At 41.8% G+C, this 15,000-nt stretch overlaps 1 protein-coding gene across 1 annotated transcript in view; it reads left to right on the top strand.

Moving 5' to 3' along the window:
* The window catches only part of adamts14 (ADAM metallopeptidase with thrombospondin type 1 motif, 14), a 68,807-nt gene that overhangs the window by 25,712 nt on the left and 28,095 nt on the right, over positions 1 to 15,000 (top strand). The window contains exons 5-6 of the mRNA XM_076298117.1: positions 94 to 177; positions 8,570 to 8,726. Coding sequence (XP_076154232.1) covers positions 94 to 177; positions 8,570 to 8,726 — 241 coding nt within the window. The remainder of the gene's footprint in view (positions 1 to 93; positions 178 to 8,569; positions 8,727 to 15,000) is intronic.

The following is a 15,000-nucleotide window of genomic DNA, read 5'->3' as shown; positions in this document are numbered from 1 at the left end:
CCTGTGTATGTCTCTCTCTTTCCTTTTTCTTTCTCTCTCTCTCTCTCTCTCTCTCTCTGTCTTTCTTCCTCCCTTATCATTTCCTTCCACCAGGTAGATGAAATCTACCATGACGAATCCCTAGGAACCAACATCAATGTGGTCCTCGTGCGAATCATCATGGTTGGCTACAGACAGGTAAGACCTCACCGAGGCTCCATACGAACTCTGCACATCAAAACATCATGTTTGCCACCCCCTCTCCCCACCCACCCACAGCCCCCCCCCCCAAAGTGCCCATCTATGTACTGAAATCAAAGGAAGGTGGATGACAGGTGAAGAGAAGAAGGCTTCTCACTGAAGTAAACCGGAGGAAATGTTGTGGACCCTCCTCAGCACTTCTCTCTGTGCGGAGTGTCTACTGTTGACAGTGGTTGAGTGACTTTGGGGTCAAGGATTAAGCATCTGGTTGGATGTGTAGAGACAACCGGAGTGTGATAGACCTTTACACGCCCCATGCGCTTCTGGGCTTCTCTCTCTTGCTAACGTTCAACATTGATATCCAGAATCTTTAATGTTTGATCGAATCCGTTGTCTGCCAGCTTAGCAATGCGTGCGTGTGTGTGTGCGTGTGTATACAGTGTGTGTGTGTGTGTGTATGTGTGTGTGTGTGTGTGTAGGGGTGAAGGGTCACTCCTCAGACTGTCCAAACATTGCGAATCCATATCAACTCGGATAGGGGGGAAATGCTGTTTGGACTGCTGGCAGGCACACGCAGCCTTTTTGAGAAATGTAAAGGTACACTTTTAAAAGTCTCACACACCTTCTGCCAGCAGATGCTGAGAGAGGGGGGGGGGGGCGCAGAGAGAGAGAGCGAGAGAGTCAGTATTTATTTCACATTTTGTTCCTCAGACTCCAACAGCAGTAGTATAGCATCTGTCTTATACTCCAGTGCACTAGGGTCGTTCAACAGAAAACGTAATAAGTACCTAACCAAGCATGTAATTGCCTTGCAGTCACTTGATTACATTTGAATGTTATCTAAAAAAAGGATTATATTTCAATAAGCACTCCAGCCGTTTTATACTCACATTCACCTGTCCTTAAAACTGGAGGCTGTGTGTTTGCAAGGGCTTCTCCGAATCTAATTGATTGTCTACAGCTCCCCAGCCAGATGCACGATTGAGAATACAGAAATTGTGAGGTGAGTGGCTGAGGATGCAAAAAAGAAAGCCAAGGAATGCATAAAAGGAGCTATGTATTCGTTTTGCACGACCATATAGCTATCAACACCGGGTGGTCATCTGACACACTACACCACACCGGGATCTAGCAATGAAGCTGCTCGTGTTCAGTAAAGCCACACTGGTGGCCGTCACAACATCATCAGCAGGCCCATGGGTTATGGGTGTCCAGCACTAGCCAAATGATAAGGAATGATAGTTTACCCACAAAGGAGTTGCACACAGATAGAGAAACTAATTTGTCATGGTTAAGGCCACTTCAGCTCTAGTTCGGCTGATGATACTCTTTTGTCTCTTTTAAAGCTAAAATACTGACGTGAGTAACTGAAGTTTTTATACAATTCTTTGGTATTTTTTATACAATCCTACAGAGTAACTGTCATTTCTGTAGACTTACTGTCACAGATCTCTAACACCTAGACACACACACACACACAGACACATTCCCTTTACTTGCAGTGTGTGACGATTGGGGTGTGATTTCACTCTCATACCTGCGCTTCATGACGCCAGAGCCCTGTTTTGTTTGATTTGAGAGTTTGATTTGTAGCCTTCTATCTGTGGGGTTAAGTCCTCTTGTGGAGCTGCTAACCCTCCCCCGAATAAAGTCTGGTGATTGACAGAGTCTTTTTTAGCAGCATTCCCACTGTGGGCGTCTGAGAGGTATTCTGCAGGTGGCACATTGCCCTAAACAGCAAACAGCAGAAAAGATTAAAACAGACACACCAAAAAAACAAAACATGGATGACTCCTTTCAGTTTCTGCATGCTTAGTAGTAGGACTGCCATGTGTAAGTGCTGATCATTTTTCTCATCTCTCTCTCTCTCTCTATCTCTCTCTCTCTCTCTTTCTTTCTTTCTTTCTTTCTCATACACACACACCCACAGACACACACATAGACACACACACACTGTCTTTCTGTCTGTCTGTCTCGCTCTCTCTCACTCGTTCTCTGTCTCTCTCTGGGGCTGGTTCTGGGGCGACTGTTTTTCCACTAGCCTTACACCTCTACTCTGTTTCAAATGAGTTGTGGTGCTCCTTGCCAATGTGGATAGAAACACACATCAGCGCGCCGTCTCACCCCTCTGCCTGCAAGTCTGGCCCTGTTGGCATAAAGTACAGCACGAGCATCTAGCGTTTACAGAAGAGAAGGAAAATAAGAGAATATCAATATTGACATATCAATATCGGCAAGCGTGGTGGTGCAGCAGTAACGCCTGACTGTTGGTTGGCCCGTGTTGTATTCCAAAAGCCACCATTGTGTGTCTGTGTTGCTTTGGATAAAAGCGTCTGCACAGTATCAGTCAACTTTACTTAAACTTTAAGAGAGAGAGAGAGAGCTGAGTTCTAGAGGAGACACACAGAAGAAAAGAGAAATAGGGGGATGAGGAGAAAGGAAGTAAGAAAAAATGACAGACAGACAGAAAGAAAGAAAGAAAGAAAGAAAGAAAGAAAGAAAGAAAGAAAGAGGCAGAGTAAACCTGGAACACAGCGGTTCATATGAGTTCCACACTGTTTAAATGTCTGGACCCTGACCATTTTTCCGACTCACTGCACGCGCCTTGCGATAATACTCCCGGTTGAGAACGTTCTGGAGAACGTTAAGGCAGACTCCTGTAAAACAAAAACAGCCTTCAGACCCTGGGACTGACGGGAATAAACTAGCCATGAGGAGAACTGAGTAGAGCTATACCATCCAAGAACCAGTTCTACTATAGGGTACTTTTAACCTCACTTTCATGGACTGTCTGCCATGTGTCAATTTGACTCAGGAACCAACTCTTTAGGAACATTTCAAAGCACACGTTGCTTCAGGCTTCAGAGACTATACGCCCCCTCCCGCCCCAAACTCCCACCCTTAATTAAACACAGGTGATGCACTAGTGACGTGTGGAGCACATATGGAATGGTCATTATAAATCCTTTACTGGAGGGGCCTGGCTCTGACACTATTTAGAGTTTATATCGTAGATCGCAGGCAGCAACAGATGAGTGAGTTGATTGGGACTAAGCAGGGAAGGGTTTGTCACTATGGTGATACACATATGAAGAGCTGCAATATATCTGGCGCATAGCCTAGTCTACACAGAAAAGCAATCTTAGTCTTCATGTTATGAGTTATTACTCCCTAAATCCCTCCAGGACCATACAGTGGATTGAAAAGCATTGTAATGATAACTCTTATAATAATAAATGATTTAGAGACATTGAGTTTGAACCGAACATCGTGCTACAGTGACGTGGCCTAATCGAGTGTATGTATCAGCCACGAGATAAGGGCAGGATTAAGGGTTCATCTTTTCATGCCTCATCAGGATCTTGTGGAGTGGAAACAAACACAGGGGTGAACAGAGTGGTGTAGCACTCTAGCAGTGCGGGCGCCCCCAGTCTTAGGAGCTTCCTCCTCATACAGCGTGATTGATGCTCCTCACACATGACTGGAATGGGAGAGAGGAAGAGAGGCGCCATTGAACTCCCTTTGAGCCCGCACACTGACACACACACACACACACACACACACACACACACACACACATACACATATATGGACACACACACACACACACACACACACACACACAGATACGCATTCACAGACGCACAAAACACAGATCAGAACATATGCACATGCACACACACACACACACACACACACACACACACACACGCACAAACAAACACACAGCCTCATGTTCATCACAAGTTGGTTTGAAGATGTGTGCAAGAGGCAACAACCCTGGGCGAGGCACACAGCGTACTGTGAAATGACCTCTGTGCGACCCCTGTTCTGTTGGCTCGACAAAGAACATGACACGTGATTGGCTCCCAGCGCTCAGGTTCAGGTCTCCTCTGGCACTTGGAGCCGCATGCTTGGAGTGACCTGCAGCTGCTTAACATGGAAAGTGGCTGGTGACTTCATCACCTGCCACAGCGGTTCGTTCCCCACTGCCTAGCCGCCCCCGCTGGACATATGTTGGTGTCTATTTGCCAATCAAACAGGTCTATTTTTAAAACCTTTTTTAAAAAAAAACAATAACATTTATTTTTCAACAATTGATATGTTGTCTTTGTATTATTCTCCTTTTTATATATAGCTTTTGCATGATTTGAAAATCATAGCATTCTGTTTTTAACATTTTTCACAACGTCCCAACATTTTTGGAACCAGGGTTGTACAATGCCTCAGAATACCAAAAAATAAGGTGTCCTGTCTTAGTTGTACACAATCCCAGGGTCTATCAAATGTCAAAGTGTGGGTGGAAAAAAACAAAAGTTATGCTCAGTGAGTTAATGAAAATGATGACAAGTCCAACCTGTGGGATTGTTATTTGGATTAGAGGGGGTTTCACCAGGTGTTTGATATAAATGTCATCCCTGAGTTGTTTTGTTTAGAACCACTGAACTTGCTAAATAGACTCTTGGTTCAGTGAGTAGCCACAAGCTGCATCAGCTTGATTGGAACAACTCTAGGGTATGATCCTTCCTTATTTACTTTTAGAACAGATTCTTTTCAGCTCTGATTGGAATGCATACTAGTTGTAGGTCTTGTGCTGTTAGTAAGGATAGCTCTCACATTTCTACAGTACTTTGATCCTATGAAAGTTCCAAGAAGATCTCAGAGTCTGATAACCCATAACTTCTATGTAGCTGAAGAGACCCAAGTTGAAACTTAAACCAAAAGAAATCGAATTATCTACCCATCAACTCATGATTAATTTATCCACCAATCATCCATTCATTTATCCAATTCATCATTTATTTATCCATCTATTCTTCACCCCATCCCATCATTTACAGCGGGGAAAATAAATATTGAACACGTCAATATTTTTTTCAGTAAGTATACTTCCAGTGAGGCTATTTGCATGACATTTTCACCAGACATTAGTATTAACTTAGGTCAGGGATTCCCAAACTGTGGTACGCGTACCCCCGGTGGTACGCGAGCTGCTTCTAGGGGGTACGCGAGATAAAAAGGGCTATGGCGGACAGGTATAAAATGAAAATTTTAAATGTTTTGTAATTAATTCATGAATAAATAGGCTACATTATTTCGAATCAGGTCATAATGATATGGAAACATGAAATTAAAGGATATCATTTATAAACTCTGTATGTGTTCATCAAAAAAAGGGCAGCTTATTAAACATGACGCCTGGAATAGCTAATAGAATGCGTTAGGCTACTTTTGAATGCGTTGGGTGGTCCGTGGGGGGAAAGTTTCGCGGATATAACAGGTTTTTCAAAACAACAAAAACAGAAAGGAGGGAAGGAGCAAAGCTAGGAGTTATTTCAGATGGACAAGAAAGGTAACATTAAGCTAGGCTTTACATTTAACAAACTAAAGGTAGCCTGTTTAGTCTTTCTAGGCTGTATAGCCTAATGTTGTCCAAACGAATACATCCTTGACAGGCGTTGTTGTAGGCCTATTATAAGATATTGTATGTGGATGTAGTTAGGCTACTATGCAGGCTACTTTTCATAACTTTTTAACTGACCAAATGCACGCACCTAAAACCGGGAAACGAACAAATATTGTCAAGGGGGGGGGGGGGGGTTATAGAATGCGTTGCGTTTTTATGTGTTTATGAGTCGGATGGTGGGGGTACGCGAGCCGAGTTGGAATGTAGGCGGTGGTACGCGGGGGAAAAAGTTTGGGAACCGCTGACTTAGGTAATCCACACATATAAAAAAAAATCCAAACAGTAATGTTTATAAGTAGAGTTATGAGTAAAAAAGTGGAATGCCACAGGAAAAAAGTATTGAACACGCCTACTGACATTTCTTAAATACTTTGTGGAAAACCCTTTATTTGTAATGAGAGCTTCAAGGCATTTCCAGTATGACGAAACTAATCAGTCACAGTATTCAGGTGTGATTTTGGCCCATTCTTTTAAACAGATAGTCTTTTAATATTGAAGATTCCAGGGGTCCCTCTTGTAAATCCTGATCTTTAGGTAACTTCCATAACTGTTCAGTTGGATTTAAGTCAGGGCCTGAATTTCCTTTCTCTGAAACCAATTGAGAGTTTCCTTTGCTGAATGCTTTGAATCATTGTCCTGCTGGAAGGTCTAGCCATGTCTCATCCTCATTGTTGTGGTGGATGGCAAGATTCTCCCAGAAAAAATGGCTCCATTCATCATTTCTTCAACTGTATAAAGTCTGCCAGTACCATGAGATGAAAAACAGCCCCACACCGTGATGCCTCCACCTCCAAACTTCACTGTTGGTATGGTATTTTTAGGGTGATGCACAGTGCCATTTCTCCTCCAAATATGGTGTGAAGTATGACATCCAAAGAGTTAAATTTTGCTCTCACCTGACCAGAATACATTCTCTTAGTATTTCATAGGCTTGTCCAAATGTTGTGTAGCAGACTTTCAATGAGCTTCGACATGTTTTTCTTCAGTAATAGAGTCATGTGGGTGAGCGTAGAGGCCATGGTGGTGGAGTGCATTACCTATGATTTTCTCTGTAACAATTGAACCTGCTGCCTCCAAGTCTTTCTGGAGTGGTCCTTGGCTCTTAGGCTACACTTCTGACTATCCTTCTGACTTCCTGGTCAGAAATCTTGTGAGGAGATCCTGTGCATGGCCGATTGGTGATGCAGTGATGTTCCTTCCACTTGCAGATAATGGCTCCAATACTGCTTACTGGATGATTCTGAAGTAGTTCCATTTATATGGACCAGTTCCATTGATATGTTTTGCAACAATAATGTTGCAAAGGTCTTGGAAGAGCTCTTTGCTTTTACCCATCATGACCATAGCCGTGGGAAGTGGGGGTGCTGGGGGTGCGGCAGCACCCCCTGCAGGAAAGCACGCGTATTTATGTGTCAAACCACTCACGATCAGAAAAAAAAGAAGCTCTCTGTCCCCCTGTCTATTATTCTATTATGCACTAAAAAAATGTTACATTAGACCTGGGAGATCTAAACAAAAACTAAACAAATTAACAAAACAAACCTGAGGGAGATATCCTATGACGCTAGCTTTATGGTAGCCTACGACAATATGCCATATTAAGTAGCTGAATATTACCGTGAGTTTCCCAAGGAGCTGAACACGGGCCGCCTCAATCTTCAGCTTAAAATGATGCATAGTGTTATCGGGGAGTCTCGGTGCACCACGGTGAAAGGTGGCATGGATATTGAGTAAGCTCCATCCACAAACAAGAGCTCTCTTCAGCGAGGTAGATTAACTTATTCATCTGTGTCTTTGCGTGCCTGTTTCAGTGGCCTCCTCAGAGCGTTCTTTCTCTTCTTTTTGAAAATGTAGGTTAAAGGCTACACTGTGCATTTATGATGTCAGCATTTGTTGTAGGCTATATTTGTGATATGTGGATCAATTTAATGTAGGCTAGCCTATGAATATTGCGTTGTGTAGGCCTATGTTATGCATATGTTTTGAGTCAATGTGCTCTGTCTAATATGCTGTCCGATAGGATCTTTAGCCTGTTTTGACACCCATGTCAGAAGCGTCAATAATTATTACGTTTTATTAATGTTGGTGTTCAACAGTTTTATATTTCACGTGTTCACCGTCGATTTCGGTGCAAGGCTACAGCAACTTTGTTACCTTACTAGTGTAGCGTCAGATAGCAGACGGTTACTTTGTTTGCGTTAGTATCAATCTGTGGTTTGCGACATTTTGTCGCATTTTTTCTGTAGTGTAGCCATAATGTTCTTGACAGTGATGTATGCCTGCCTGTGCTGTGTGTCACGCAATGCCAGTATGTTGTTGTCCATTAGCAGAGAAAGGCGTTTAAATAAAATACAATAACTTTTTTTAACACCCCCCCCCCCCCCCCCCAGACTACAGCACCCCCAACCAAAACTCACTTCCCACGGCCCTGATCATGACATGTTTCTTGTGTGACAACTTGGTAACGAAAAACCTTTTTATAGCTCATCAATATGTACTAACCCAGCTTACATTAATTTGCACAGATAGGAGGGATAATTACTCTCTAACTATGTATAGATTCCAGCTCGTTTCTTGCCATTCCTTGCCTTTGTGTACTGTTTTTTCTTAGTGTGTTCAGTACTTTTTCCCTGTGCCATTCCACTTTTTTACTCATAACTCTACTTAGGGACATTAATGTTTGGATTCTTTAATATGTGTGGATTACCTAAGTTAATACTAATGTCTGTAGAAAATGTCATGCGAATAGCCTCTCTGGAAGTATACTTACTGAAAAAAATGTTGACGTGTTCAATACTTATTTTCTCCGCTGTACACATAAATTGCCTTATCCATCCATCCATCCATCCATCCATCCATTATTCATTTGATCGATCCATCCATCTAAATCCTGTACTGTCTGTTTATGTGTTTCTCCACCAGTCCATCAGTCTGATTGAGCGTGGAAACCCATCTCGGAGCCTGGAGCAGGTGTGCCGCTGGGCCAACACCCAGCAGCGCTTGGACCCCAACCACGCCGAGTACCATGACCATGCCATCTTCCTGACCAGGCAAGATTTTGGTCCCGCAGGTATGCAAGGTACTGTATTTCTCTCGATCGAGGCCTGTGCAGTCTGAATGCTGATATGCTTCCCATTCACACCAAAAAATCTGAAACAAACTCAAAATGGTTGGCTTCATGTCTGGCACAGGTAAGGCCTATGGAAAAGATACAGGTGGGTTTCGGGGGTGGGGTGGGGTAGATTTGGGGTATTTTGTATGGAAGGGGGGGTCTGCTGGTTGCTTGTGGAGAATTTCCCCTCTCTTTGGCACTAGTGACCCCCTCTTGCCAAGTTGGACACTATCATTCAGTTTACTGTATGTGGCTTTCTAGCACCTTGCTGACTGGGTATTGGTGCCAACCTGTGTATCAGATTCCGACCAACCAAAGAAAACAAACATTTGTTTACAAAAACCTTAACCAACAGAAGAATTTTTGGCATGTAGAGGAAAAAAAGAAAAGTGCTGGAATAGAGTCTAACATGAGTGTGTGTGTGTGTGTGTGTGTATCTGTGTTTGTGTGTGTGTGTGTGTGTGTGTGTGTGTGTGTGTGTGTGTGTGTGTGTGTGTTTCTGTACTCCTCAAAAATCACATCAAATTCATCCGCTCATCTTTTCACATAGATTTATCTCAAACAGACAGTACTTTTACAGCTGGGCTACACCGGGTGGACAATTGAAGCATTCCGTTCATGGAACATAAATATAGTTAATAAACTGGTCTATTTTTCTCAAATGTAGGGCCTACGTGCCGCTATCACTTCTGGTGTAGCCAGTTCCATTGATTATAGTGGAATCTAATTGTTGCAGCATACGCTCCGCAAATGGAACGCTTCAGTTACGTGCCTGGTGTAGTCTCCCTGTTAGTCTTTGTCTATTGGTTGCACAACTTAAACAATTCCATCTTTCATAATAGTATCATTCATCTCTAACCAGTTCATTTAATTACTACAAGGATTGTCTTGTATTTGTTTTAAAATACACTACTTATGCCATCAGAAAATCATATTATCTAATCCTAGGCTTATCATCACGTGTTTTGTCTACTGGGTCACCATTTTACATGTAACACTGAAAGTCCGATCAATGGACATAAAAACACTCAATACATTTTTCCATGTAGAACAAAACAGGGTAACATTTGCTCTGTACTAATGTTTTTCCTTTGCATACAAAAATTTGGTCAGTCCTTGATTGCCTTGCACAATAATCATATTTCACTACATCTGTCCTTACCTTTTACACACTCTGCCTTGTTAAATGTCAAGGATTGTTGTGAACCCCCTGAGGTCTAGAAAAACATTGAATTTAATTTGGCCTCATATCAAGAGTTAAGAATTAAGAGTTAATTGATATTTAACCCACAGAGATGTGGAAGACAAGAATGGAAAAATACATTCTTGACTTAATTACTGTGGTTGCTGAATTGTGTTGGTAATTTACTCTGCCTAAGGAAGGTTTCAGACTCAAAGCTGGAAGATTTGAATTAAAAACTATTACACAGATTTGAGTGATTTTTTTCATTTTTTACTCTGGTGGATGACTTTGAACCCCAGCACCTCAGCTACCAAATGAGCATTGTCTTTGTCTTGTTTTTTCTGAATTGTGTCAAAAAGAACATCTGCTGTTTTGACGTTCTGTGCCACTTGAAAGTCTTGCTTTTTTTTTTTTTTTTTTTTGGAATATGTATGTCATGTTTAAAGAGCAAGACTGGGAAAAAGCATACAATGAGAATGATCTGTTGTGTATTTTACACTTCAAATGTTGCCATAGTGCCTGGTTTGTTATGCCCATAACAGGACAGTATCTATGGCCGCTGAGGCACGCTAGGGTTAGGCTTTGTGTTCACAGATAGCTAACTTTCAGCCTTCAAGGTAAACATCTCACCCTAATGCAAGAGTTTTACTACAAGATGGTAGGTTCCTAGTCCAAATATAGAACCAGTGAAGCAATCCCATTGATAAACTTTCTCAGCAGCAGAGATAGATCTGGCAGTTTGCCAAAGATGTGAAACTCATGGATTTACCACCAACTGTTGTTCCCCATCTGTTCAAGCAAAATATCTAATTACTACATTAGAGTTTTTTAAAAAATGTTCTAATGCCACTCCATATCATGGTTTGGTTGTTTGAAAAGAAGTGCCAACTCTGTTGAAACCAAAACAACTTTTTGGAGGAGGAGAGAAGGAAGAACTGAAGGTCCTCTGTTGGAATTGTATCCATGGAAAGTATACAGGAATGTTTTTTACATAATGTTGTTGATATGAATTTGCCAGAGTAAGTCACCCAGATGCACAGTATATGAATGCTACATAGAAGGCTGTAACACGCCATATTTGGGAGGTTGGGCAGCCGTGGCCCACTGGTTAGCACTCTGGACTTGTAACCAGAGGGTTGCCGGTTCGAGCCCCGACCAGTGGGCCGCGGCTGAAGTGCCCTTCAGCAAGGCACCTAACCCCTCACTGTTCCCCGAGCGCCGCCGTTGAAGCAGGCAGCTCACTGTGCCGGGATTAGTGTGTGCTTCACCTCACTGTGTGCTGTTTGTGTTTCACTAATTCACCGATTGGGTTAAATGCAGAGACCAAATTTCCCTCACGGGATCAAAAAAGTATATATACTTATAAAAGTTTATAATACAACTTTCTATACAAATATGCTATTATCAATCAGTTGGACCTATTATATTCCACATCTGGGTTTTGTGATTGAAGCAAGGCCGTAGTCATGAGGTAAACATTGGGGGGGGGACCAAATCTGTGGTGGGGTCTGAGGGACCCTCAAACAGAATTTCAATACATTTCCTACCATGCAAAAATATTATTAAAAATCACAAACAAGTCGTTAGGTCAGTCAAAAATTAACTTTTGACGGACATAGGAATGGCATGGATGGATTATGAACCACTGGACACAGATGCCCCCCCCCCCCCCCCCTGGTGAGTTTTGTGAAAAGAGAAGGGTGGAGAAGAAGCAACTTCACTGGTCCATCCCTGGACCAGTGACTCCATTTGTGTTCAAAATGTATACTTTAAAAGAAATTACAAACTAGAGTATCTTATGATAACCTCGATATTACACAGAATGTGGTTCTTTGACTTAGCCTATTACTTACACCTGAAGATTTTTTTAAACTAAGGCTTAGACTCATTTGGAGCCTAATAAGATTTTGTCTTTTGATTTAGATTTTATTATGCTGGCGGCTAATCACACAATTTTAACATAGTTTGAAAGGGACAGGATTCAGGAATAGGCCACTAAGACAGGCCCCTCTTCTGTCTGACCCACCTCATGTTACCCCTGTATGCATTGGTGAATGGAGGTGCAAATTCCTTTCTTTGGTTATTGTCCGCGATTCACCTTAACTGTAGGCTATCACGTAGGCCTATTGTAAACGTCGCCACATTTGATCGTTTTGCCTGCATGGCTGCGCGATTGTGTGCGCATCTAAATAATATGCAAGATGCAACAATCATTTCTAAGAGGCCTATAAACGGTAATTTCTGGCATTACTACTAGCATATGAATGCATTATTTATGTTGAAAGACGTGAAAGAAATCACACAGGCTTGCACAATTCATCATTTAAAATAAAACGTTTCACTTATGCTATCATTGCGAGAATAGGCTACAATATGGAAAATGTTCCCTTTCAGTCTGATCAGCTCCAAACATGTATGGGATTTCCTTAGCCTGTGCTACACCTTTTCAAGAAGTTTTGTGAAAATTGTACCAGTAGCTTTTGCGATATTGTTAACAGCCCTACCTCACCGCAGTAGGGTGCATTAAATGGAAGCTTTTGATAGCTCACTCCACTAACGAAAAACGGAAAATCACCAGGACAAACCACTCAGGGGTGTAGGCTACTCTGGAACCATAGGTCATAATGTGTGCGTTATTTACGTTTGATTACATTTCAGCTACAGTACGTGTTGGTTTCCTGTAGGCCTAGTATAGCGCTTTATTCTTTATTTATTTTTCTATGTCCGAATATTGGGGGGGGGACATTTTGGTCATATTTTAATATTGGGGGGGACACGTCCCCCTCAATGTCTATGGTGACTACGGCCCTGGATTGAAGTGCCTTAGCTGGTGAACTCTAGAAGCTGTTAAAGATCTTTTACACTCCAAGTCTGGACTCTTCACGCCTAAACATGAACAGTAAAATAGATACCAAGACAGCTAAAAACAACACGAAAAGCTCGCGTAAACAGGGGTGAAAGTAAGCTGGTACTGGCCGGTACGGAGTACCACAAATATTTGGAGAGGGCACGCCGTACCGGAAAGAAAACTATACTGTCTCTGAAAAATATAGCACTTTCAGCATGACAACAAAACTGCTAACGTCAAATTACCAGAAGCAACACGTTTCCCCCAAAATATATTTCATATACATCGTTCTGAACTGTATCTGAATTGTGTCTAAACCTCCCGTGCAGCTGGACAGACAACGAGCAAGCTATAGCGCGCCAGTAGCCTACAGTAATTGCGCCAACGTGCACTGGTATCCAAAGTGTTTTAGCAGACGGACGTTTCTTGTTAAGTCTCCCAAATAAAAAAAAAAACATACAGGCTAAAGAAAAATATGTTCATGTTTCAATAGCCTATTCTGGTTTTATGTGTGCAGTGTTTTGCTGGAGACAAGAGACAGACAGCGTGTGTACGGCTTAACCAGATCTTGCGCAGCAATAATAAAAGTGTTTTAGCGGACAGAAGTATGTTGCAGTCTCCCAAATAAAAAGGCATGACTCAAAGAAACGTGTTTCATGATATACAGTAGCCTATATAAAAAAATGATTGGAAGTAGCAGAGTAACTAGGCTAAATAAATAAATAAATGTTGAAATTAAGTGTTTGCAATTTATTCATAATCAAAAACAGATACAGGTGGGTTAAAGAGTGATACTAGAGTGATAAGAAGTCCTAGTGAATGCTTGATAAGTAGACATAATACAGTAAATAAACAAATAAATAAATAATAAATAATTAGGCTAAGTGAAATTTTCAGCGCATTATAAGTTTATATCATAGTACCACCAATAAATAAAAACTACTTTCACCCCTGCGCGTAAAGGAATGCCAAGGATAACCTCACAACAGAGTTCACTGTTGTACAGGTAAAACAGCTATCCCACACCATTCTCACTATAATCATATCATCATGTTCAGCAGCTAAATGTCAGTCTTGTCAATCTTGTCCTTTTTTGGTTAAAAAAGTGGCTGCAAAATGGCTGTTGCAGTGTTCATTTATTTTACTTTTGCTTACAGGGCCCAAAGCTCTAAGAGCTCAGAGAATGTTCTAGCACATTCTCCTGTAGACCCTCTATCTGTCTGCTGATAAAGGGTCTAGCACTTAACGCTTCTTACGCAACTGTGCCGCCTGGCTGAGTACTCATTTGACTTGTATTGCTTATGATGCAACCCAAAATAGGATAATGCAACAATACCTATGAGAAAGGAAAAAATCCAGTAGTAATAGCAATATACAGTACAAACAACCCCAGCCCTCGGGGAAGTGGGAACAACCATTAGTTTTAGATGCAACCTAAAAGTGAGGCCATCACAATGGGAGTTCTGATTGGCATTGCTCTTGCTAAGGGGCAGAGTGGAAAAAAAAACTATTGACCCCTTACTGGGTGTCACCATTTATTAGCCATGCTATGCTTTTAGTTTTACTTCAACGCCACTAAAGGTAATTGATTCTTTTTTAGAGGGGATCTATTCCGCACTGCATTTTCTGCTTTTTTTACCTGCATGCCAAAGATCTTCGGTGAGGTCAGAAAGCATGAAATTGATTCTTAATTGGGTAACACTCTTCTAAAAAAAAAAGTTGAAAATAAAAACAATCCAGAAAGTGCTTCTAAACTAGCAAATTGCGCTTGAACAGAGACACTGCACATCTCTTGATCGAGTATAGCATACTGTATCTGTTGTGCTTTGCTTCTTCCTTATGTGTTGTTGTGTCTGTGTGTACTGTTTATGTGTAACTAAGATGGGAATGACTTTCTGCTCTCTCTCTCTCTCTTTATGTGTGTGTGTGTTTTTTTTTTTTGTCATTATTGACTACGTTGGTGTCTTGCTGACCCCTCATTAAAAACAAACGAGAGAAAGATGCCTTCTGCCTGCCTAAGGTTGATTTCCTTTTTTTTTTTTTTTTTTTAAATGTGAGCGGTGGCTGCCGCGAAAATGCATGACACATGCGCCTAGGCACCCCGGCCTTTGGCTAAGTTAATAGGCCTACCGTGCTCCACTGCAGAGCTTAGCTTAGCATCCTCCCTGAGGGTGCTGCTTCTTGACAATCATAAACAATATGATTGGGAG

The sequence above is a fragment of the Alosa pseudoharengus genome, unplaced genomic scaffold, assembly GCF_046254945.1.
Source record: "Alosa pseudoharengus isolate Yale_2024_CS ecotype anadromous, Long Island Sound unplaced genomic scaffold, YU_APseudo_1.1 YU_APseudo_1.1_scf_21, whole genome shotgun sequence".
Classification (NCBI taxonomy): Eukaryota; Metazoa; Chordata; class Actinopteri; order Clupeiformes; family Clupeidae; genus Alosa; species Alosa pseudoharengus.
Note: the sequence above shows the minus strand (reverse complement) of the source record. Positions and strands in the feature narration are given on the sequence as shown.